Source organism: Bos grunniens, chromosome 7, assembly GCF_055505025.1.
Source record: "Bos grunniens cultivar Pamir isolate PY7600 chromosome 7, Bosgru_T2T1.0, whole genome shotgun sequence".
Lineage (NCBI taxonomy): Eukaryota > Metazoa > Chordata > Mammalia > Artiodactyla > Bovidae > Bos > Bos grunniens.
In genome coordinates, this window is record NC_141171.1 from 94,948,635 (window position 1) to 94,972,473 (window position 23,839).

The 23,839-nt window shown below is 44.1% G+C and overlaps 1 protein-coding gene across 1 annotated transcript; it reads left to right on the forward strand.

Moving 5' to 3' along the window:
* Positions 1-1,454: 1,454 nt before the first annotated feature.
* Positions 1,455-3,504, forward strand: GPR150 (G protein-coupled receptor 150). The gene has a single exon (XM_086413191.1). It carries the CDS (start codon positions 1,616-1,618, stop codon positions 2,933-2,935), a length of 1,320 nt encoding a protein of 439 aa, XP_086269317.1. The 5' UTR covers positions 1,455-1,615; the 3' UTR covers positions 2,936-3,504.
* Positions 3,505-23,839: the final 20,335 nt, after the last annotated feature.

Below are 23,839 nucleotides of genomic sequence, written 5' to 3' on the forward strand. Positions count from 1 at the left end.
AGTTTCGTTTCCCAAGCCTATCACCCTACCTCCTAAATGTTCCAACAATAATGGCTATTCCTATACCTCCCCAGAGCTTCCCTGAGCTCTTCTGGATCATACTGGCATAGGAATAACAGGCAATTTTCCCCTTAGGTTGACAGATTTATAATCAAGGTAGAAACATTGCTCAAATTTTTCTGAAATGCATCACATGTCCATTAATTCATCAACTCAAAAAAAAATTACTGACACCTACCATATGTCAGGTCCAGTGATAGGCACTGGGGATATAATAAAAATGGCAAAGTTCTCTGGTCAAAGGACAACGGCTTGGGAAATGAGATTCCCATTGCAACTGGCAGAGACATCCGCAGCACCCACCAAATCCACCTATCCTGCACATCTCAGCCTGGAAACATGAACCCCAACAGACACCCAGACCAGGAAGCACAGGAAGTCTACTGTCACCCTAATTAGTGTGGAGGGTGCATAAAAGACAAATTGATGCTTCCAACAGGAAAACTAAAATTTGTGAGGAGGTAGGGCTGAAATAAAAAGAGATAGCATTTAATCTAAACCATTTCCTGTGAGTTGGATGTCTTTTTAAAAAATTGGCCGCCTTATCATTTTCTTAGTCACCTTTTCTCTAGTCTTATTGGAGGCGTACTCATTCCTAGCAACCTCCCATCTGCTGAAAAACAGAATCAAGAGAATGAAGAGCCATGATGAGATATCCAGCACTGAGTGAAAATATTAGGAGAAAAGCAATAAATGTACTACTCTATTTGCATAAAACCTATTAATGCCCTGTTCAGACTAATGACATGAATTTTACATCAAGGAGAACAGCTGTGATCTGCTGTTTCTAGTAATGGGGAGTATTTGAAACAATCTGCAAACCACTGCTACTCCTAATTGCCAGCCAATACCCTTGTCTTGAGCTCTCTCCAAATAAAACACTCTGGCTGTTGGCCAGAGGAAGATTTATCTGTTGGACTCCTCAGCTCAAAACGCTGTTCGGTTTCTTGTGTTCCTGTTTTTCCCACGCTAGTGCAGATCCCATTGCATTTCAAATCTTTCTCTTTTTATTTTAATCAAAACCAGTGCCTTTTCTACTTTTTTTCCTGCTGCCAATCTAATACCATTTTGTGGGGTATAGCCTCAATTAGGACCTTCCTCCCCAGGGTGCTGGTCCAGGTCAACGATGGCCGGGCAAAGCGACCTTCTGTCTGGCTGTTCGTTGTTCGGTCTCTAAGTCGTGTCTGGCTGAGTTCTATGTAAACAGCCAACAGGAGAGGTTCCTAGAGCCCAGGGTTTTGCGACTCCCGCGAGGGCAGCGCGGGGCTGCGGCAGAGACTGGAAGGAGATCTACCCGGATTGGGAGGGGAGACGCGCAGAGGAAGGTGGAGAAGAGGGATCATGTGTGTTCCTCCAGTGTACAACCCCCATTTGAGTGACAAATGACGAGGACAACCTATAAAAACAACTAAGCGCAAAGCTGCCCGCATCCATCTCCCTCTTCGCGCGTGTGCGTTTTCAACTAACTTTGGGAACTCCGCGCAGCCTCTCCTCCACCTCGGTTTCCCGCGCCCTGCCTGCCCTTTTTGGTACCTCCTCTTCCTCCAGGCAAAGGATGGAGGCTCCCTTCAGCCCCTCAACTCCGTCGCCGGCGCCCAACCTCTCCGTACCCATCTCGCTGGGCTGGGGTCTCAACCTGACTTCCGGACAGGGAGCCCCCGGACAAGAAGCCCCCATCCCAGGACCCCCACCTCCATCACCTCCGCCGCCGTCCGGGCTGCCCAGCCGCCGCGTCCGCCTGGTCTTCCTGGGGGTTATCCTGGTGGTGACTGTGGCCGGCAACGCCACGGTGCTGTGTCGCCTGTGCGGCGGCGGCGGGCCCTGGGCGGGTCCCAAGCGTCGCAAGATGGACTTCCTGCTGGTGCAGCTGGCCCTGGCCGACCTGTACGCGGGCGGGGGCACCGCGCTGTCGCAGCTGGCTTGGGAACTCCTGGGCGAGCCGCGCCGGGCCGCGGGAGACCTGGCGTGCCGCTGCGTGCACCTCCTGCGGGCGTCCGGCCGCGCCGCCTCGGCCCACCTAGTGGCGCTCATAGCCCTCGAGCGCCAGCGCGCCGTGCGCCGTCCGCAGGGCCCGCCGCTGCCCGCGCGCGCCCTTGCCGCCCTGGGCTGGCTGCTGGCGCTGCTGCTGGCGCTGCCCGCCGCCTTCGTGGTGCGCGGGGGCGCCCCCTCGCCGCCGCCGCCCGCCCGCGCCTGGCCCGGGGAGCGCCGCTGCCACGACATCTTCACGCTACTGCCGCGCTGGCACCTGATGCTCTACGCGCTCTACGAGGCCTTGGCGGGCTTCGCGGCGCCAGCCGCGGTCATGAGCGTCGCGGGTGGCCGCCTGCTCCGCACCTGGTGGCCGCGCCAGCCCCGAGCCCCATCCGCGGCGGCGGCGGCGGCACCCAGGTCGGCCAGTCCGGTCCAGGCCTCCGCGCCCAACGTGCTGCCGCGCGCCAAGGTGCAGAGCCTCAAGATGAGCCTGGTGCTGGCGCTGCTGTTCGTGGGGTGCCAGCTGCCCTACTTCGCGGCCCGGCTGGCGGCCACGTGGTCGTCTGGACCGGTGGGGGACTGGGAGACCGACGACCTGGCGGTGGCGCTGCGCCTCATGGGGGTGGCCAACAGCGCCCTCGATCCCTTCGTCTACTTGTTCTTCCAGGCGGGCGGCTGTCGGCTCCGGCGGCGCCTGCGGAGGCGCCTGGGCGCGCTGTGCTGCCCGCCGGAGGGAGTCGCGGAGGACGAGGAGGGGACCCGGGGCCACCAGGCGCTCCACCGCCACCGCTGGCCCCACCCGCATTACCACCACGCCCGGCGGGAGCAGCCCGAACAGGGTTACCTGCGCCCACCGCCGCCGCGCCCCCGGCCGCCGCCCTGCTCCTGCGAAAGCGTCTTCTAGGCTGTTCGATGGCCTGGGACGGGTCATCTGTCGCTGCGCCGCCGCCTCCGCGCAACAGGAGGCCGGCCCGGGTCTTTCTAGCTCACAGCCAGCAGGAGGGTCTCTGAGAGCCTCACCCTGAAGCTGCCCCTGCCCTCCACTCCCCTATTGTAATTTCTTTATGTATTGTTTACATTTTACACTTTTCCAGGTTTTCTCCTTTCCTTGTCACATGTCCCCCATTTGGAGACGAGAGAGTGACCCGTTGGGAATTTGAAAAATTGAAGTTAAGAGTTATTTTTGCAGTTCTTTTTTGCTCCCATAGTCTTCTGGCTAAGATCACTGGTTTTAGCTCAAGTGCCGAGCTCTCATTCTTTTATGTGCCACCCCCTGTTTTCACTTATTTGGGATAGTGTTTAACTGTACCGTCGGGACCAGAGAAGGCGCCTCTAGTTCCGGGAGGAATAGCCTCACAGTGTTCTCCCTGGGGAGCCTGGAAACTGTACCGGTGATTCTATCAGAAATGTAATCTTGCTGTCACTTCAGAGCCACAGAGTATTTGTGAAATAAAAACATTTCCCACCAAGCAATTAGGACTTAAAAAAAAAAAAAAAAAAAACCATGGTACTGTGTTTTCTCAGGAGAAAAAAAAAAATCAGCGTGGTCTTTGTTTTTAGTCTAGCTTCCACTAAGGAGAAGCTGGGATTGTAGGAGGGAGACATAAAAGCTTCCCTTGGAATCTTTCAAAGACGCCCAGTTTCTGTAGGAAATGGTTCCTGTGTCCAGACCAGCCTCTACAGCTGCGATGCTGTGAACAGGTGGAGACTCTCAGCACAAAAACCCTAGCAGACTAGAGAAGGGAAGTACCTGGGTGCTGCATAGGGGAGAGGCTCAGTCCCAGGTGGAGCTTTAGGGAGACTGGCAGCTAGAAAGAAAGCTGCAACCTCCCAATGCTGCACGGATATATAAAACTCTCTCTCTCTCTTTTTTTTTTTTAACAAAGGCAGTGTCTACTAATGTGGACTGCTGAGGACAAAGTCAAGGAGCAGATTTAGTCAGTGACCTCCTTCTCCTCCTAACTGTCCTTGGTTCTAGAGAGAAGTAGCAGCGCTGATGAACAAATATCCATGTGTTTACCAGTGTCTTTCATCTGAGAATCTGCAAGCTTTCCATTACAGTGTTTCGGGTTCCTGCACAAAGGCAGGACTAAGATTCAGAAAGAGGAAATGACTGGTAAAGTTCACTGGCAGAGCTAATGCTCTTTGAGGTCCTTCTTTGTTTTGATCATTGATGAATCTCACACTCTTAGACAATGTTTGATATATAGTACGCACCCAAAACACATTTGTTGATTAATCATCATATGAGTCAGGCATAGATAGACTGGAATAAAAGATTTACAAAAAGATATGTTCATTAAACTTGGCTTACCTCCCTCCAAAATCATGTCCAAAAATGTTACAGAGTTACAGATTTTCCTTCCCCTCTTTAATCCTTCTTATCCTGCTGAGGCATGCAATATACCAAGAATAAGACACCTAAAGAGAAAAGAACACAATTGTCTTCATGAACCTAAATCTAGGTTATAGCATTACTTTTATTCATTAATAAACACTTACTACTTATTTGTGCCAAGCAACCTGCTAGGCATTGGAGACGCTAAGGTGAATAAGACACATCTTTCCCTCAAAGACTTTGTAATCATATGTAGAAGACAATCTGACAAGTTCAGCACAAATACAGTCAGATGGAATTTAACAGGGGTTCCAGGAAGGGTGCCAGGGCACTGAGGAACATCTAACAACTTTGAGAGCCTGGAGAATAGGGGGGTGGCCCATCAGATGTGCATGCTAAGTTGCTTCAGTCCTGTCTGACTCTTTGTGACCCTATGGACTGCAGCCCAGCAGGATCCTCTGAACATGGGATCCTCCAGGCAAGAATACCGGAGTGGGTCACCATGCCCTCCTCCAGGGGATCTTCCCAACCCAGGGATCATTTCCTGCAGCCCCTGCATTGCAGGCAGACTCTTTATCATAGAGCCACTGGGGAATACTGAAAAGTATTCTATGCAGTTAAAAAGAGCTAGCCACACAGTAACATACAGCTAAAATAAGTAAACAAGACCGGTTACATAATTTGAAGCAGAAAGTATGTAGCAAACAGCCAGGAGTATAACTAAAACCACTGCTGCTGCTAAGTCGCTTCAGTCGTGCCCAACTCTGTGCGACCCCATAGACGGCAGCCCACTAGGCTCCTCCATCCATGGGATTTTCCAGGCAAGAGTACTGGAGTGGGGTGCCAGTGCCTTCTCCAAACAACTGGCTATAAATCATTTACTAAAAATACAACAGTCTAGCTCATTTGTGAAAGAGAAGATAGATTTAAAACATGTTTTTATCTAAGCCACTTCCTAGGAAACACTAAAGGAAGTAGAAAATTTGAGGAGTTTCTCTCTCATTCCTAAAATGTTCTGACTCAATTAAAGGGAAGATATTAATAAAATACAAATACAAATGAATAGTTTAATTAAGTGAAACATGTTTTGCAAAGTTGAGAGGCAATGTAACATGATGAAAAGGGCAGAGTCTTTGGAGTCTAAAGATGTGGACTTGTTTCATCTCTACAACATAGCAGCTTGTGACTTTGGTCTGTTTGATGAATATTTTTGAGTCTTAGTTTTCTCATCAATACAATGATATTTTCATTACCTTACTTCTTAGGACTCATGTATGTAAAATACTTGATTGATGGGTAGGGGGATTGTCCTGCCAGCTTGTCTCTTTAGATTCACCCTAGTATTCAATATACCATAGCTATTGTTATTCTCCAGCTCTGGGCTGTGAGGAATAAAAGCCAGTTGAGTAATATTACCTGGAAGGAAGCAAGAGATCTTGGAGAATCTATGTAAGATGAATGCACTCAATGGTGCTACATGGTAATAGAGAAATCAGGCCTTTCAGCTGGTAGTATGCCCACAGTTATTGTCAGTTGCCTTCCTTGAATCCATTTTTTTCTTTTCTAGCTGTGCTCAGGTTCTTATTATCTATGCCTCTTATGAACAGTCATGTTTTTAGGGAAGCTGATTCCTCTCCCACTCCAAGACTGGGCCTTAATGAATCTAAGCACATCAAAATAAGTCCACCCCCGCTTACCACCATGTCCTGCTCAGAAATGGTCATGTGATCCAGTTAAGATCAACGAGACTTGGGGGAAGGGTTGTTGAGGGACATCTAGGAAGGGGGTCCTTAACTCTTCTGAGAGAGCCATGGGAGCCAGCAAGCTCTCTCCATCTCTCTCCCACTGACATTAAATGAGGGAGCATGATGTGTGGCTGGCAGCTGGCAGTCCACCTCTCACCATGAGGGGCACCAGCTGTAAGATGAAGCCAATACAGGATACAGCAGGGTGACGAGATGAAAAGAACTTAAGATTCTTAATGACTTCACTGAGTTGTCATGTTAAACACCACTGAGGCACACCTTCTGCAGGTCCTGTTAAATAAACCTGTACATTTTCTTATTGCTCAAGGCAGTTAAACTAAATTTTCTGTTATTTGTAGCAGCAGGCAGCCTCTAAGTGAAGAAGTCTGGCAAGAAGAAGTATCTCATTTGATTCTCTTACTGTGTGTTATCAAAGAAATAGGAACATTCCAAGTGTAATTTTATATAGTTCATTAGCCAATAGGTATTGAGGGACTCATATTGGGCATAGTGGGACAGATGGAAGAAAATCAAAGATGTAACTCTTGTATTTTAAGAATTCATATTCTATGAAGAAATATAATTTTTATGTTAAGAACTTTATTGAGACATCTCAACCTGTAACTATTAATGTTAGAAAATTTGCAAATTCTTGCCATTGGTAATTTTACTGATTTATTCGTTCATTCATTCATCTTGGTATTTACTAATTAAAGATCTATCTTGTGCAAGATACTGTATCACTTATCACAGACATATATGTCATTTAAAGTTTAGGTTTTGGGTGGGAAATTAGGCCAACTATTACTATATTTTCTTTGACCAGATCTGGAAGTGACGACCCTAAATGTGCTGAGGTAGGGCTTCCCAGGTGGCTCAAGTGGTAAAGAATCCACCTGCCAATGCAGGAGATATGACTTTGATTCCTGGGTCCAGAAGATCCCCTGAAGTAAGAACCTGCTCCAGTATTCTTGCCTGAAAAATTACATGGACAGAGGGGTCTCAAAGAGTCAGACATGACTGAGTGACTGAGCGTGCACACATACGCACACACAGAGACACATATTACTGTACATTGGCCCCTAGAGAGTCACTGTTCTTGATATCCATCCCTTGTGTAATCTTTTCCCAGAGTCTGGGTTTGGCCATGTATCCTTGTTTGGCAATGGACATCAGCAGATGTTTCACAGACAAGCTCTTGATAAGCATTTATGCACAGGGCTTGCCTTCTCAGAAAAGCTGCATTGAGACAACCATGCCATGAAACAGCCAAGAATGAAAGATTACAGGGAGAGTAAAAGCCAGCTACTCAGCCATTCTAACGGGGCCCAGTTCCAGCTAACTGCACTCACATTAGTAAGCCCAGGGGAGAGCAAAGGGAGAGCTGCCATGCTAACCCACAGACTTGTGAGAAATAACAAATCATAGTGTTAGGGTGGTGTGCTTCACAGCAATTGATAACTAAAACCTGGGTGGAGTAGTAAAGTAGTGTTGAATGCATTAAAAATGAAAGTCAAAAGGCCCAGATATCATAAGACCTGGGTTCTAGTCTCCTACCACGTGTCAAATTGGGATATTCAACTGCTTACCATATAATCTGATGAGGCTTCACACAAGCTTGAAGTGAGAGAACTCCAAGCTCAGGGAACAGAATTAGAGCCCCAGCTCTAATCCTTTTTCCAAAAGGTGAAATCTTCTATGGCCAAACCCTGGCAGTTCTGGGTATGGTTTTACTATCAAGGGACTATTGTCTGCCTTCAAAATGCTCATAGATAAACAATGGGGACTGCAACAATAATAACAGCTAAAATTTATTAAATAATTTCCATGAAGCTTGGCACTTTACAAGCACCAATTCATTTAACCCTCATAACAACTAAAAGGAAAGTATCATAACCACCTTCAATTTACAGATAAGGAAATGGGGGCTAAAAATGATAACATGCCCAAGATCAAAAAGCTAGTAAGTGGCAGAGCTGTAGGGGTTTGTTTGTTTGGTTGGTTTTTTTTTCCTCATCATCCGCAAGCGGGGGACAGGGGTGATGGATGTGGGGTAAAAAAAAATGGCTACCAGAAGAGTGAAATGTGTTTTAGAAAAACCAGTATATGATTATTTCAGAGAGTTTCATCATTTCAGCCTCTGAACTATCCAAGTGAAGAACTCACTTGCTAGGCATGGAGGAGACTGTCAGCTTTTCACTAAAATCTATTCTCCCCTTCTTAAGTGGCTATCCTGCCAGAGACTCCATTTCCCAGTCTCCCTTGCAGCTAGGTACATCTATGTAACATGTTGTTGGGAATGAAACGTGAGCAAAAGTGGCATGTGTGGCTTCCAGACTTGGGCCTTGAGACATAGGGCTTGTGCTCCTGCATGCTCTCTTCCCTCTTCCTATTGGTTGGAAGACGAGGTGACAGTCACATGAAGCGACAATGATCAGGTTCATCCATTTGGATGAGAACAACATCCTAGAGATTCCTTCAGGATCTTGTGGGGCACAGACAACCTAAACTGGCCAGGGAGTTATGTGAGAGAAATATGTTTCTGTCTTCTTTAAGCCACTGAAATGTTTATTACAGCAACTAATATTTTGAGCTAAATTAGACAGAAATTAATATATTGATCTTGTACTAAATGAGACTAGGTTGGTTTTGCTCATTAGTTTTCTGTTCCCTAGGCCCCGTGTTTCCAGGGGAGTTTGGTGTGAATTTAAGCAGAACCAAGTCTAGAATGTGAAATCCTCAGAGATCTAAGATGTCTGAGCCAAATCATGCCTGTGGGATACATCTTATATTTTCTCCAAAAGAAGTCCCTAACCTCAGGAAACACTTCTTTTTTTCTAATCTAAAAGTTGAAAGTGTCAGAGAAACCTCATGTCTCTGGACATCAGTCCAGAAGCAGGGGTCCACAATGCGGCAGGCCTTCTGGGTGCCCACATTAACATTTCTTATTCTCTTTCCTACTAGAAGAATCTTGATTGTGTTCACAGGGCTGGAAATCATCTGAGTGCTTCCTCTTTACTTATATGTCTGATGCCTTGGCTGGGATATTCAAAACTGGACTCATCAGGAACATCAGCCAAAGTGCCTGCATATTGCTATCCATGTGGCTTTGGCTTTCCCATTGCATGATGGCCATAGAGTAGTCAAACTTCTCCATAGGCAGCTCAAGTCTCCAAGAGCAAGTGTTCTAGTGAATAAGTGCCGGGGACCAGCCCCGGCTGATCCAGGGTATTCGAAGGAGAGACAGCGTAGGCGAGGATCAGGATACGATAGCTTCAATTAGATATTAATTAAAGATATAAAGAGTAATAGAATAAGGATAGCTCAGTAGGAAAATTCAGAGGAGAAAAGAGGCTGAGTAGCTTGGTTTACGCGGGGGACCAATAAAACTTCAAGACAAGAAGCTTGCACCACTTACGTAGGCCACAGGCGTCCTTCCGTTCTCCCGAAGGAGAGGAGACACTGAGGCCTCCCCGGTCGGATCTTAGAAGCCCAGGCATAATAAGTAAGCATGGCGGGTTCCGCGCTCCAGATGGAGACTCAGCCAGAGTGAGAGAGAGAGCGACATGGGGAGACCAGTATTTCGAGAAACTGATCCCAATTCTTTATTTTCCATGGTCTACTTTTATACACTGAGATGTTATGCAAAAGTCACGCGGGGTCAGCAGTCCTGACTTTTATCAAAGTCAGGTGCTTCATACAAATGTATACAGAGGTCTTAGGGGTGTTACATCATCTTCTGGCCAGGGGGGCCTGCTGACAATTTACGACCCTCTGCTTGTGACAGCGGTCAGTCAATCAGGACACTTATTTCTCCAGGGCTGATTATTCTCAAAACAGACGCCACCCAAATAAAGTTACATTCCTACAGGGTGAGGGTGTAGTGGGTTTTAGTTAAGGAAAGAATTTACTTAGCCTAAGGTCTAACGTGATTAATATCAAAGGTTAATTCTATATATTCATTAATGTGTGTAAGGGCAGGGGATATGGAGACTTAGCAACAAACATTGGCTCAACAAATGAAAAACCCTTCACCAACACAATTTCTAATTAGCCCATTATACTTATACTAATAGTTTTCTACTTCTCTAAAGAACCTGTTTTTAGAGGGTTTAAAGCATCTTGTGCCTCTCAAGTTGGGAGGCTGTGAGCAATCACATGTGGCTGGACGAGCCTGTTAGGCAGGCTAGAGAACCTTCAGAGGAGTCTGTAGGTTAAAACACTCTTATCACGCCCAGGAATTATTATTAACTGGAGCTCTAGGTTAACTCCTTCTCCGAAAGAGGTGGTGGGGGACAGCCCCCCGTAAAGTCAGAGGTGTAGGTAAGAGCACAAAGTAGTAAAGTAGGCAGGCTCTGGTTATGGGGGTAGATGCTCGAGGAGTTCCAGGGGAACTCCTGAGGCTCGATCCCGCCTTTGCGTATGTCGAGCCTCCTTCCTCATGACCTTTGTCACAGGCGGAGTACCTCACTCTGGCCCCCAACAAATAAGCCCCATGGCTCTGTGCAGTCTTGTCTCAAAAGTCTCACAGAAGCATATCATCTGTGAAGCAGCCCCAAATCTGCCCAGATTCAAAGGCAGAGAACAGAAACCCTACCTTCTAAGGAATGAGGTGTCAAAGAATTTTTAGTTACATTTTAAAATTGCCACGCCATCCACCAGGATAATGTTATCCCTAGCTCTGGGATATATATCCAAGAGAACCAAGGTAATTCCAGTCTTCCTACTAGTTGATTGGTTTTGGACAATGAAACTAGAGGTAAGAGCTTCTGGGGGCCACTGGACAATCTGCTGTACTCTACCAATTCAAATGCTAATCTCATCCAGAAATATCCTCACAGGCACACAAAGAAATATTTAACCAAATATCTAGGCAGTCACAAGAAACTATGGGGTCTCCTTATAACTTAATCCCTACTAAGAATCATCAATTATGATGCATATTTGTTTATCTTCCTTAAGGTGCTCTAATGGATCTATCACTTCATCTAATTCTTTAAGCACAGAAGGATACAGACGATTGACAATTTAGCCTGTGCTATCATCATTAAGGTTACCCTAAGACAAAGGATTTGAGTAACACATACTGGATATTAAAGAATCACTGTGCAAGTTGTAACCTTCATTTCTCTGGCCAGTGAAGTCATACCATTGCTGAGAGCATTGGAATGGCCCCATTGTAAGTGATATAGCAAGCATTTCATCAGCTAGCTGGATGGAGCTTTTAACACATATTTTGAAATTTTTACTCTTTACTGAGCATTTATCAGAGTATATTTTTAAAATGAGAGCCTGCTCGAGGCCAACATGTCCAAGTGTACTTTGTGAAGCACCAGATGCTTCCATATTAATCTATTTTAAAGGAAAAAAGAGTTTCCTAGTTAAACGTTTGGAACACTAGGTTAAATAGGTTTCCCTCTTCTTCTTTTTTTAAAAATTTTTATTATAAAGTAGATAGAAAACTTGAAAAATAACACAAAAGAACACCCACATATGCACCACTGAGATTCAGTAGTTGTTAACATTTTGCCTTCTTTGCTTTGATACATATTTTTTGTTGTTGATTTTGTTGCAGAGACTTTTTGAGACTTTGTTGAGACTTAGTTGCAGACATTATGACACCATTACACCTCACCTTTGAATACTTGAGTGTGCACCTCCTAAGACATTCTTGTATAACCATAAAGGTATCACCAAAAAATTAACCATAATTCCCTAGTATCACCTAATACCCAGTCCAGATTCAAAACTTCCCTTTTGCCCTCAATATACTTGAACAGATTTTTTTCTTTTGAAGCAAAATAGAATTACATTTGATCATTGTTTCTTTAGTCTCTTTTATTCTAAAATATTCTCACTGACCTGTAAAAAAAAAAAAAGATACTGTGCTTTTGAAGAGACCAAGCCAGTTGACTCACGAGATATCACGCATTCTTAATTTTTCTGAGTATTTCCTCACAATACCTTCTAATTTGTTCCTCTCTTCCCAACCAGGTTTCTTTACTGTGGTACCTTTCAGAGTCCTCAACATGTTAATGGGCACCTTTTCTGAGCCTCTGTCATCACAATATCTCTTTGTCTGGGAAATGGCCCCACCTCCAACACACACATACACACACACACACACACTCAGTCCTCCAGCAGTCACATCTGGACTTCATAACTCCATCTTCAGGGCTACTACATCAAAATCACCTCCTAAAAGACTAGGGCAGGTATGACAAGAAGTTACAGAAATTTTGACAGATTTAAGAGGGGAAACTAGGAAAATTAGGGTGTATTAATGGTGAGTTTGAAAGAATTATAGTTGTTGTAGCGGTTCAGTCCAGTCACTCAGTCGTGCCCGACTCTTCACAATCCCATAGACTGCAGCATGCCAGGCCTCCCTGTCCATCACCAACTCCCAGAGCTTACTCAAACTCATGTCCATTGAGTTGGTAAGGGCATCCAACTATCTCATCCTCTGTCTTCCCCTTCTCCTCTGACCTTCAATCTTTCCCAGCATCAGAGTCTTTTCAAATGAGTCAGTTCTTCACATCAGGTGGCCAAATATTGGAGTTTCAGCTTCAGCATCAGTCCTTCCAATGAATATTCAGGATTGATTTCCTTTAGGATGGACTGGTTGGATCTCCTTGCAGTCCAAGGGACTCTCAAGAGTCTTCTCCAACACCACAGTTCAAAAGCACCAATTCTTCGAGGCTCAGCTTTCTTTTTAGTCCAACTCTCACATCCATACATGACTATTGGAAAATCCATAGCCTTGACTAGATGGACTTTTGTTGGCAATGTAATGTCTCTGCATTTTAATATGCTATCTAGGTTGGTCATAACTTTTCTTCCAATCAGTTACCATCTGCAGTGATTTTGGAGCCCCCCAAAAATAAAATCTGTCACTGTTTCCACAGTTTCCCCATCTATTTGCCATGAAGTGATGGGACCAGATGCCATGATCTTAAGTTTTCTGAATGTTGAGCTTTAAGCCAACTTTTCATTATCCTCCTTCATTCTCCTCAAGAGACTCTTTAGTTCTTCTTTGCTTTCTGCCATCAGGGTGGTGTCATCTGCATATCTGAGGTTATTGATATTTCTCCTGGCAATCTTGATTCCAGCTTGTGCTTCTTCCAGGCCAGGGTTTCTCATGATGTACTCTGCATATAAGTTAAATAAGCAGGGTGATGATATACAGCCTTGACGAACTCCTTTCCCTATTTGGAACCAGTCTGTTGTTCCATGTCCAGTTCTAACCGTTGCTTCCTGACCTGCATACAGATTTCTCAAGAGGCGGGTCAGGTGGTCTGGTATTCCCATCTCTTTCAGAATTTTCCACAGTTTATTGTGATCCACACAGTCAAAGGCTTTTGTGTAGTCAATAAAGCAGATATAGATATTTCTCTGGAATTCTCTTGCTGTTTTGATGATCCAGCAGATGTAGGCAATTTAATTTCTGGTTCCTCTGCCTTTTCTAAATCCAGCTTGAACATCTGGAAGTTCGCAGTTCATGTACTGCTGAAGCCTGGCTTGGAGAATTTTAAGCATTAGTTTCCTAGCATGTGAGATGAGTGTAATTGTGCGGTAGTTTGAGCATTCTTTGGCATTGCCTTTCTTTGGGATTGGGATGAAAACTGACCTTTTCCAGTCCTGTGGCCACTGCTGAGTTTTCCAAATTTGCTGGCATATTGAGTGCACCACTTTCACAGCATCATCATTTAGGATTTGAAATAGCTCAGCTGGAATTTCATCACCTCTGCTAGCTTTGTTCGTAGTGATTCTTCCTAAGGCCCACTTGACTTTGCATTCCAGGATGTCTGGCTCTAGGTGAGTGATCATACCATCGTGATTATCTGGGTTGTGAAGCTCTTTTTTGTACAGTTGTTCTGTGTATTCTTGCCACCTTGCCGGGAGCCAGCATGAGGAACTCCGCCCGTAGCAAAGGTCATGAGGAAAGAGGCTCGGCATATGCAAAGGCGGGATCAAGCCTCAGGAGTCCCCCTGGAAATTCTCGAGCATCTACCCCCAAACCAGAGTCTGCCTACTTTACTGCTTTGTGCTCTCGCCTACACCTCTGACTTTACGGGGGGCTGTCCCCCACCACCTCTTTCTGAACAAGAGTTAACTTACAGCTCCAGTTAATAAAGTTCCTGGGCATGACAAGAGTGTTTCAACCTACAAACTCCTTTGGAAGTCCTCTAGCCTGCCTGAATAGGTTCTTCTGGCCACATGTGATTGTTCAGAGCCTCCCAACTGTGAGAGGCAGGAGATGTTCTAAACTGTCTAAACACAGATTCCTTTGAGCAGTTAAAAGATTGATTATAAATTGTATTGGTGAAGGGTTTTTCACTTTTTGGGCCAATGTTTGCTGCTAAGTTTCCATATCCCTTACCTACTGTGTCCCTGGGAGTGTATTGATTAATATAATTGGTGTATAGGAATGTAAGTAGTAGCTTTAATGTTTGTAACCTTGGACCCTTGAGTTAATTCTTTTCTTGTTATAGCCCACCACACCTTTGCCCTATAGGAATGCAACTTTATCTAATGCTTTCGGAGGGTGGCGCCTGACTTTAGAATAATCACCTTTAGAGAAAAATAAGTTTTCTGAAGAAAGGATCTTAAAATGTTGACAAGCCCCCTGGCCAGAAGATGATGTAAATCATCTAAACTTTTGCATATGATAAGTTTGAACTCCTGGCTTTGATAGGGATCAAGGACTGCTGTCCTTGCATGACTCTACCCCTTCCCCCATTATCCTCTATGCACAACTCAAGGTATAAAAACTACTTTGGAAAATAAAGTGTGGGCCTTGTTCACCGAAACTTGGTCTCCTCATGTCATTCTTTCTCTCACCTTCTGGCTGAATTCTCATCTGGGATGTGGAGGCTCATCAAGCCTACTAATTATGCCTGGGCTTCTAAGATCTGACCAGGGAGGCCTTAGTGTCTCCTCTTCTTCAGGAGAATGGGAGGACGCCTGCGGCCTATGTAGGTGATGCAAATTCCTTATTTTGGAATTTTATTAGCTTTCCATGTAAACCAAGTTATTCGGCCTCTTTCTTCACTGAATTTTCTCACTGAGCTATCCTTATTTAACCACTCTTTATATCTTTAATTCTATCGTATCCTGATCGCCAAAGCCGTCTCCCCTTCGAATTCCCTGGATCTACCGGGGCTGGATCTCGGTACCACCTCTTCTTAATATCTTCTGCTTCTGTTAGGTCCATGCCATTTCTGTTCTTTATTGAGTCCATCTTTGCATGATATGTTCCCTTGGTATCTCTAATTTTCTTGAAGAGATTTCTAGTCTTTCCCATTCTATTGTTTTCCTCTATTACTTTGCACTGATTGGTGAGGAAGTCTTTCTTATCTCTCCTTGCTATTCTTTGGAACTCTGCATTCAAATGGGTGTATATCAAATGGGTATATATTTCCTATTCTCCTTTGCTTTTTGTTTCTCTTCTTTTCACAGCTATTTGTAAGGCCTCCTCAGGCAGCCAGTTTGCTGTTTTTCATTTCTTTTTGTTGGGGATGATCTTGATCCCTGTCTCCCTGTCTCTTGATCCCTGATTCATGTACAATGACATGAACCTCCATCTATAGTTCTTCAGTCATTCTGTCTATCAGATCTAATCCCTTGAATCTATTTCTCACTTCCACTGTGATAGTAAGGGATTTGATTTAGGTCATCCCTGAACGGTCTAGTGGTTTTCCCTACTTTCTTCAATTTAAGTCTGAATTTGGCAATAAGGAGTTGATGATCTGAGCCACAGTCAGCTTCCGGTCTTGTTTTTGCTGACTGTATAGAGCTTCTCCATTTTTGTCTGCAAAGAATATAATCAATCTGATTTCAGTGTTGACCATCTGGTGATGTTCATGTGTAGAATCTTCTCTTGTGTTGTTGGAAGAGGCTGTTTGATATGACCAGTGCATTCTCTTGGCAAAACTCTATTAGCCTTTGCCCTGCTTCGTTCTGTACTCCAAGGCCAGATTTGCCTGTTATTCCAGTGTTTCTTGACTTCCTACTTTTGCATTCCAGTCCCCTATAATGAAAAGGACATCCTTTTTTGGGTGTTCTAGAAGGTCTTGTAGGTCTTCATAGAACCATTCAACTTCAGCTTATTCAGCATTACTGATCGGGGCATAGACTTGGATTAGTATGACACTGAATGGTTTGCCTTGGAAATGAACAGAGCTCATTCTGTCATTTTTTGAGACTGCACCCAAGTACTTCATTTCAGACTCTTTTGCTAACTGTGTTAGCTACTCCATTTCTTCTAAGGGATTCTTGCCCACAGTAGTAGATATAATGGTCATCTGAGTTAAATTCACCCATTCCAATCCATTTCAGCTTGCTGATTCCTAAAATGTTGACATTCACTCTTGCCATCTCATGTTTCACCACTTCTAATTTGCCTCGATTCATGGACCTAACTTTCCAGGTTCCTATGCAATATTGCTCTTTACAGCATTGGACTTTATTTCTATCACCAGTCATATCCACAATGGGTGTTTTGTTTTGTTTTTGTTTATTTTGCTTTGGCTCCATCTTTTCATTCTTTCTGGAGTTATTTCTCCACTGATCTCCAGTAGCATATTGGGCACCTGCCAACCTGGGGAGTTCATCTTTCAGTGTCCTATCTTTTTGCCTTTTCATACTGTTGATGGGTTCTCAAGGCCAAAATACTGAAGTGGTTTGCCCTTCCCTTCTCCAGTGGACCACATTTTGTCAGAACTCTTCACCATGACCCGTCCATCTTGGGTGGCCCTACACAGCATGGTTCATAGTTTCATTGAGTTAGACAAGGCTGTGGTCCAGTTGTAGCTGTAGATATTGGTAATGGCCACACCTTAAGGAAACAGGTAAGAAAAATGTGCTGAGTTAGAGCCCTAGAGAAGACACGACCAAGATGCCACAAACAAAGATAAAGCCAGGCTGAACACAGCAGGACAAGGTCAGGTCTGGCTTATATGTTGATTTGATGGAAAGTTATTTCCTGTGGGGATCAGTCGGCTAAAGAAAAGTTTGTTTTTGCACAGAGGATCATTATTTGTATGGACTCAGAAAAAAAAGTCTGGGCTAGAAAACAGAAGAAAGTAAAAGGGAGCAAGGAAGGCACTCAGTTTGGCAGACACATGGCAAAGAGAAAGAAAGAGGTTAATGTAAGAAGGAAGCTAAACTGTCAGAAAGTCAACCAAGCCTTCCTAGAAGGAATAGGACACAGCAGAGGGGACCAAAGTACTGAAGACATATCCTGCCATGCAAAGCCCAGGACCCTGCATACCTGAGGATGGCAGTGTCTTAAAAAGCAGATGGCAGAGGCAGTCTGGCTCCCAAAGACCTGGGGAAGCCAGATTCAGAAGCAACAGCAAAGTCAGAAACGTGGACACGTGATATTCCAGGTGGAAAGAAGGAGAGAAATACTGGGTTATCCTGGAAGCAAGTTGCATAAACCTAACCAATTCCCTAACAAGAAAGGGTGAAGTCAGCCACTGTGTTCAAGATTTAAAATGTTGTTCACAAGTGATGTGGAGACCTTGACACTATACAGAGCCCCCCACCACCACTACCACGCAGCATATGCATGACAGGAACTGTGGGCTTGACAGGGTGTTAGTAGGGAACACACAGCCCCTAAGCTATGGGTCTCATGTGAAGGGATTTCAATTAGACTAACACTATTGGACTTTCTCCCCTGTTGGAGTTGTGTGAGCGTGTGTATGTGTGTGTGTGCATGCGCACACATACAGTCACGTCTAGCTCTTTGCAACCCCATGTACTGTAGCCCACCAGGCTCCTGTGTCCATGGAATTTTCCAGGCAAGAATATTGGAGTGGGTTGCCATTTCCTTCTCCAGGGAATCTTCCTGACCCAGGGGTAGAACCCACGTTTCTTGCATCTCCTACACTGGCAGGCGGATTCTTTAGCACTAGTGCCATGTGGGGAGCCTGCTGGGGTTAGAGGGACCCAACTGACAACAAACAAACAAAAAGCCTTTTCCATATGTGTGTTCTAAACCAATATTTTGGGAGAAAATGAAATTCAGGGATGAAACCCTCTGATAAAGCCCAAAGATAACAAAATCCAAAAAATTAAAGTGCACATGCCTTGCCCTTGTTTGAAAAAAATTAAAAGACATCCTTGAATGTCAACTCCGTGTAGTCTCTTCTGGGGGTGTTCCCAAGCCAGGGAGAGCTGTATGTCCCTCAGCAGAGTCAGCTGCAGCTCCTCTCTTCCTGGAATAAGTCAGTTCTTTAGGATCTCTTTGGTTCCATCTGTTCAGTTCCCATATTTTGATGAGTCTCATTCTTTTAAAGAGTTTGAAGTGTTAAGAGGAAGCAGAATATTATTGTAGCATGGCCCCTCATATACTTATCAAAATTAGGAAACAAAGCACTTCCCACCCATAGAATAATAGCTAAACAAAATGGTTTTCCCAGAATCAAGTACTTGGTGTCCTCAGAGATTTCCAGCAGAGACTTAGGATCTGAGAGAAGGAAAGATCTTGGTCTCAGCTTCCCAGACTGGCTGTCAGTTTGTCAATGCAGATGGTCCAACTGTGAAGGTAAACTCAATTAGGAGAAATCTTTTCATTAGAGGTTTACTTGGCATCATGTTTAAAAAACCTCAGATGAGAGGAAGATCCATCTATGCATTTATGCGGTTATCTGAGACAAACGGAACTGAATCACTCCTGCCTTCTTGCAAGTTTAGAAATGTACAAAAGTACTGTAGAGGCCTCAGTCTCCCTCTTAGTGATTAAAGATCTCTTCAAGGCGATTTCCACTCTGAGCCCTCCTACTGGATTGAGCAGGGCCTCCATCATGTCATGGGGCTCTCTTAGAACATATGTTTCCAGTCCTTTGCCTCAGCAGCTGTTTTCAGTGACTTTGGCGAAGCAATCTGCTTCTAGGCAGGCTTTCTCCAGAGGCATCTTGACTCTGCATGTTGCAGAGTGACTGAGCATGTGACATCCTACAGAAATCCAAGAAATCCCTTCATGCTTCCCTCTCTGGGCCAGAATGCAAAATGGAATTTGGAGCAGCCCATGTAGTGCCACCTTACGCATGCCTGTCATGGCCAATTTCCTGTTAAAAGGCCCTTTGGTGGTCTTTAACAGGTGAAGGGCCAGATGCCTTCTAGATTAAATGCAGTTAAAGAAAGATCCACATCATAACTGGGTACACAAAATAATTAAAAATCAGGTATGAAAGTGAATATTTATTTAGAGTTGGCAGATAATCATAAAAATATAAAATTAAAACATGAAAATAGCAAACATTCATTAATCAATTGCCAGAAATACCTCTAAAATACTTTTATCCTACATTTTCTGTCTACCTATTCTTTAGCCATTGCTTCACATTTTATGACAATATTTTCTATAAAAAAGAATAGATAACTAAATTTTTCTTATAGTGCAGTTAGTCTTTAAAAACTATTTTAGTTGAAATATAGTTGACTTACAATATTATATTAGTTTCAGGTGTTCAGTTCAGTTCAGTTCAGTCGCTCAGTCGTGTCCAACTCTTTGCGACCCCTTGAATCGCAGCACGCCAGGTCTTCCTGTCCATCACCAACTCCTGGAGTTCACTCAAACTCACGTCCATCAAGTCAGTGATGCCATCCAGCCATCTCATCCTCTGTCGTCCCCTTTTCTTCCTGCCCCCAATCCCTCCCAGCATCAGGGTCTTTTCCAATGAGTCAATTCTTCCCATGAGATGGCCAAAGTACTGGAGTTTCAGCTTCAGCATCAGTCCTTCCAATGTACACCCAGGACTGATCTCCTTTAGAATGTACTGGTTGGATATCCTTGCAGTCCAAGGGACTCTCAAGAGTCTTCTCCAACACCACAGTTCAAAAGCATCAATTCTTCGGCGCTCAGCTTTCTTCACAGTCCAACTCTCACATCCATTCATGACCACTGGAAAAACCATAGCCTTGACTAGACGGACCTTTGTTGGCAAAGTAATGTCTCTGCTTTTCAATATGCTATCTAGGTTGGTCATAACTTTCCTCCCAAGGAGTAAGCGTCTTTTAATTTCATGGCTGTAATCACCATCTGCAGTGATTTTGGAGCCCCAAAAAATAAAAGTCTGACACCGTTTCCACTGTTTCCCCATCTATTCCCATGAAGTGATGGGACCAGATGCCATGATCTTCGTTTTCTGAATGTTGAGCTTTAGGCCAACTTTTTCACTCTCCTCTTTCACTTTCATCAAGAGGCTTTTTAGTTCCTCTTCACTTTCTGCCATAAGGGTGGTGTCATCTGCATAGCTGAGGTTATTGATATTGCTCCCGGCAATCTTGATTCCAGCTTGTGCTTCTTCCAGCCCAGCATTTCTCATGATGTACTCTGCATATAAGTTAAATAAACAGGGTGACAATATATAGCCTTGACGTACTCCTTTTCCTATTCGGAACCAGTCTGTTGTTCCATGTCCAGTTCTAACTGTTGCTTCCTGACCTGCATATAGGTTTCTCAAAAGGCAGGTCAGGTGGTCTGGTATGCCCATCTATTTCAGAATTTTCCACAGTTTATTGTGATCCACACAGTCAAAGGCTTGGCATAGTCAATAAAGCAGAAATAGATGTTTTTCTGGAACTCTCTTGCTTTTTCCATGATCCAGCGGATGTTGGCAATTTGATCTCTGGTTCCTCTGCCTTTTCTAAAACTAGCTTGAACATCAGGAAGTTCATGGTTCATGTATTGCTGAAGTATGTACAACATAGTAATTCAAAATTTTTATAGATTATACTCCATTTAAAATCATTACAAAACATTGGCTGTATTTCCTGTGCTGTACAACTTATCCTTGTAGCTTATTTATTTTATACGTAGTTATTTGTGCTTCCTAATCCCCTACCACCAACTTGGCTCTCTTCCCTTCCCTCTCTTCACTAGTAACCATTAGTTTGTTCTCTGTATCTGTGAACCTGTTTCTGTTCTCTTATATTCATTCATTGTTTCTTCCACATATAAGAGATAACATACAGTATTTGTCTTCCTCTGTCATTTCACTAAGCATAATACCCTCTAGATTCATCCATGTTGTTGCAAGACAATTTCATTCTTTTTTATGACCGAGTAGTATACCACTGTGTGGGGGGTATACCATTCTTTATCCATTCATCTGTCAATGGGACCCTGGTTGCTTCCATGTTTTGGCTATTGTAAATAACACAATTATGAACACTGGGATCCATGTATCTATTCAAATTAGTGTTTTCATTTTTCTTCAGATATATACCCAGGAGTGGAACTGCTAGATCATATGGTAATTCTATTTTTGAGCTTTTTGAGGAACCTCCATGTTGTTTTACATAATGGCTGCACCAGTTTGTATTTCTACCAACGGTGCACAAGGGTTCCCTTTTCTCCACATCTTCGCCAACACTTGTTACTTGTAGACTTTCTGATGATAGCCATTCTGACAGGTATAAGGTGACAGTACACTGTGGTCCTGATTCGCATTAAGCATTTTTCAATTGACAGGAAGCATAAAACAGTTTGTAGTGCTAATGCAGGTTTGTATATTCATAGGAGTTCTGATAAATTCTGTTTCCTATGATTCCCATCAAGAGAGGTGTATGGTGAAAATTCACAATTTAAATGCTGTATTATTGAGCATATCCCATGTGTACTCTGTCTATGAGAAAAGAACACTGTGCTGATGACAGAATTTTCCTTAGAGTAGTTTCTGGCTCTATCATTTCAAGTCAACTTTTTTCCTCCAGGATTCCCATGCTTTCTGAGCCAGACAGTACAGCACATACTCACATTTTGATAGAACCTTACCCCTGACCTCCATGTCAGCAAAGATAACCGAAGAGTCATCACAGTGGACTGTGAGAGCCACTTTTGGAGTCATTTCTACACTAGGACAACCAGCAAAAACATAGCTATACACAGAATTGGATGCAAATCATATAAATAGATCCAAGACAAATCCCTGAAATGCCTGAGTGATTGAAGGGAAAGAGACAATGGCCTCAATCCACTGAGATCACCTTACTTTTGTACATTTTTACAGAAGCATATGACCACTATTCCTTTCCCTCTTCTCTTTCCTTCTTGAACAGCTTTTTCCTAAAGCCAGCAAGTAGGGCAGTGCAGAGACATGCTAGTTGGCTGGAGGAGTGGGGTGATGCTTCGTGGCTCAGAGTGCTGTAGATAGTGACATGGTGGTGGAGTGAGTCTCGCTTGTGCTGAGAGAGAAGGGGGTGGATGGGAGGCCCTACAGTGGCTTAGAGCTCGGTCTCTCTGACGTTCCTGCCTCAAATGCATGATCTGAATCTAATCACGAGGAAACACCAGACAAACCTCAACTGAGAGACATTCCATAGAATAAATGTCAACGTCATGAACATTAAGGGAAGCCTGGGGAACTACCCCAGACAAAGAAGCGAAAGAGACAGGACAACTAAACATAACATTGTAAAGCGACTACACTCCAATAAAAATTAAAAAAACAGAGATAAGACAACTAAGGCCAACTTGATTCTGAACTAGATTTGAGGAGATTTGAGGCTTAGTAGTTGAAATTAGATAGTGTTTACTTCCTGATTTTGAGGGCTGTGTTGTGGTTCTGTAGAAAAGTATCCTCTTATGGAAGAAACACACACTAAAGCACTAGGAGCTGATGGAGCATCAGATTGGCAGCATAACCTCAGTGGTTGTTGGGGAACAGAATTCCCTGTATTACTTTCCTGTAACTTTGTATGTTTCCAAATTACATTAAAATGATACAGAGGATGACCATGTGAACTCATTACCAGGGTCCCTTAGGACCTTGGCAATGGCCCACAAATGTGAGGGGATCTGAAAGTTAAGTTTCATTAACTTTACTGCCTCCAACTGCAGGCAATATTCTATCTAGTGTTGTCTGAAAAGCTAATGAAGCAAGATAGTTTTCCTATAATTTAGTCCTTAAGTAAGGATTTCTGAGGTCTCTGCAGCCTCCCTACCTCTGCTGAGACCCAGTGCAGTGGAATGAATGTGTTCTGAACAAGGTTCAAAGTCAAGGAGCAACAGTCTGCATTCTAAGGCCCTCTGGGTTGTGCCTTTGCTGGGCCCACATAGCTCTACATATATTTGCTAAGCCCAACATGTGTGTGTTAGTCACTCAGTCATGCCTGACTCATTAGACAACATGGACTGTAGCCCACCAGGCTCTTCTATCCATGAAATTGTCTAGGCAAGAATACTGGAGCGGGTTACCATCCCCTTCTCCAGGGGATCTTCCTGACTCAGGGATAGAACCCAGATCTCCTGCATTGCAGGCAGTCTCTTTAACATCTGAGTCACCAGGGAAGCCTCTTAAAAAAATATGGGACGCTTCACAAATTTGCCAAGTCTGGCTTGGTACTTACGGCCAGTGTTTTGCTTGAGGCTCAGGGCAGACTATCTGATATTCAGTGACCAAACTCCTTTCTCTACCCACCACTTACAGCTGGCTTACATATCATTTGCTTCATGCCCAGGACTTGGCATTCTACCTGGAAGACAGAAGTCAAAAGTGAACAAGAAACCTTCTAATTTTTTCTTAATCACCACCCTTCACTCCCTTTTTGGTATGCTCAGCTCAGCCCCCTCCTCCTTTCTACAGATCTGTATGTCTGCAGAGTACAATCTCATCTTTCCTCTCAAGGCAGCACCTTGAAGGCAGAAGGCAGTGGTTTGGGTATGTAAATTAAATCCAGAAGACTGTGAGCAAGTCCATTTGGCTGCACATTT